Source organism: Procambarus clarkii, chromosome 44, assembly GCF_040958095.1.
Source record: "Procambarus clarkii isolate CNS0578487 chromosome 44, FALCON_Pclarkii_2.0, whole genome shotgun sequence".
Lineage (NCBI taxonomy): Eukaryota > Metazoa > Arthropoda > Malacostraca > Decapoda > Cambaridae > Procambarus > Procambarus clarkii.
Genome location: NC_091193.1, coordinates 16,208,720 through 16,210,463, shown reverse-complemented (window position 1 = coordinate 16,210,463; position 1,744 = coordinate 16,208,720). Strand labels below are relative to the sequence as shown.

The 1,744-nt window shown below is 42.5% G+C and overlaps 1 protein-coding gene across 1 annotated transcript; it reads left to right on the top strand.

Moving 5' to 3' along the window:
- The first annotated feature begins 702 nt into the window (after positions 1–702).
- On the top strand, positions 703–1,137 carry LOC138350152 (protein IWS1 homolog). Its single transcript, XM_069300474.1, has one exon. The coding sequence runs from the start codon at positions 703–705 to the stop codon at positions 1,135–1,137; it is 435 nt and encodes a 144-aa protein (XP_069156575.1).
- The last annotated feature ends 607 nt before the right edge of the window (positions 1,138–1,744 follow it).

Sequence of the window (1,744 nt, the reverse complement as noted above, 5' to 3'; positions counted from 1 at the left end):
CGCCTTCTTTGGATATTAATTATTTCCTCTCAGTCTTGTAGATCCTTGATTATCCTGCTTTTGTTACAGTAATGGAGATCCTGAGTCCTCAGGTTTAGCTACGGTCTTTTTTCAGCCTGATTCTCTCCTATGTTACTTACAGCTTTGTAGAGCCTGATTTCCCGGCTGTAGCTGTACCTTTAGCGACAGTCGTGTGAATTCTGATTATCTGATTATTACAAATACATGATAAAGCAAAGTTAGGCTGAAGGCAAGACGCCTCGGTATTATTATTGAGTTACTGTCGTCGAAGATCACACAAGCTTCTCCACAGCCTAACACAGGCTTCACCACAGCCTAACACAGGCTTCACCACAGCCTAATACAGGCCTCACCACAGCCTTACACAAGCTTCACCACAGACTAACACAAGCTTCACCACAGACTAACACACGCTTCACCACAGCCTAATACAGGCTTCACTACATCCTACAACACACAGACTCTGCCATGTCGTACAATACAGGCTTCACCACATCCTACAACACACAGACTCTGCCATGTCGTACAATACAGGCTTCACCACAGCCTACAACACACAGACTCTGCCATGTCGTACAATACAGGCTTCGCAATGGCCTACAATAGAATAACAAATTTACCAAGTATAAAATAAATGGCTCCTAAATAGCAAAGTTATGCATTAAATGTTCAGGGCAAGCCATGCAAAGACGAAACCCAACATCCTTTTTATCTAAATCAAGGCAAGCTCTCAAAGTCAGCTCTCAGAGCCAGCTCTCAGAACCAGCTCTCAGAGCCAGCTCTCAGAGCCAGCTCTCAGAGCCAACTCTCAGAGCCAGCTCTCAGAGCCAGCTCTCAGAGCCAACTCTCAGAACCAGCTCTCAGAGCCAACTCTCAGAGCCAGCTCTCAGAGCCAGCTCTCAGAGTCAGCTCTCAGAGCCAGCTCTCAGAGCCAGCTCTCAGAACCAGCTCTCAGAGCCAACTCTCAGAGCCAGCTCTCAGAGCCAGCTCTCAGAGTCAGCTCTCAGAGCCAGCTCTCAGAGCCAGCTCTCAGAGCCAGCTCTCGGAGCCGCAGGACGGAAGGCAGTAGGTCTCCAAGTCCCAGCTAAGAACAGCAGTGTCACGGGACAACAGTAGTGTCACAGGACAACAGTAGTGTCACAGGACAACAGTAGTGTAACAGGACAACAGTAGTGTAACAGGACAACAGTAGTGTAACAGGACAACAGTAGTGTCACAGGACAACAGTAGTGTAACAGAACAACAGTAGTGTAACAGGACATACACGCACAAGACCACATCACTGACACTAATTATATTCAGTAATAAAAAAATCAATCAAGTCTATTATACATTAATTTGAAAAAAAGGAGAAAAGATAAAAAAAAAAGGAAAAATATTTTTCATTCAGTAAGCAAATTTATTTTTTTCCGCCGCATAATCGCTGAATGCATAAATTATCTGTAGAGGACAATGCCTCGTATCTATGTGGAATTTAGAGAACAAAAAAGTATAAAATATGCGTAGTTAACATTCAAATAGCAGCCAACTCCATAATTTTTTTTTACCGTTTTGCCTAAATAGAAACCTACGAACCTTTGCAACTCACCTATTGAGGCCGATTGATAGACAATTTACAATATTATGGTTCTTTAATTTATTATTTATATGTTGCATTTTAACTAATTGGTCTATTCCATAAAAATAGAAATTGTGATATTATTAGGTTAGAAGACAAGTTGAT

Coding starts and splice junctions, on each gene's coding strand:
- LOC138350152 (XM_069300474.1), top strand. CDS start 703: ATGCAAAGACGAAACCCAACATCCTTTTTATCTAAATCAAGGCAAGCT.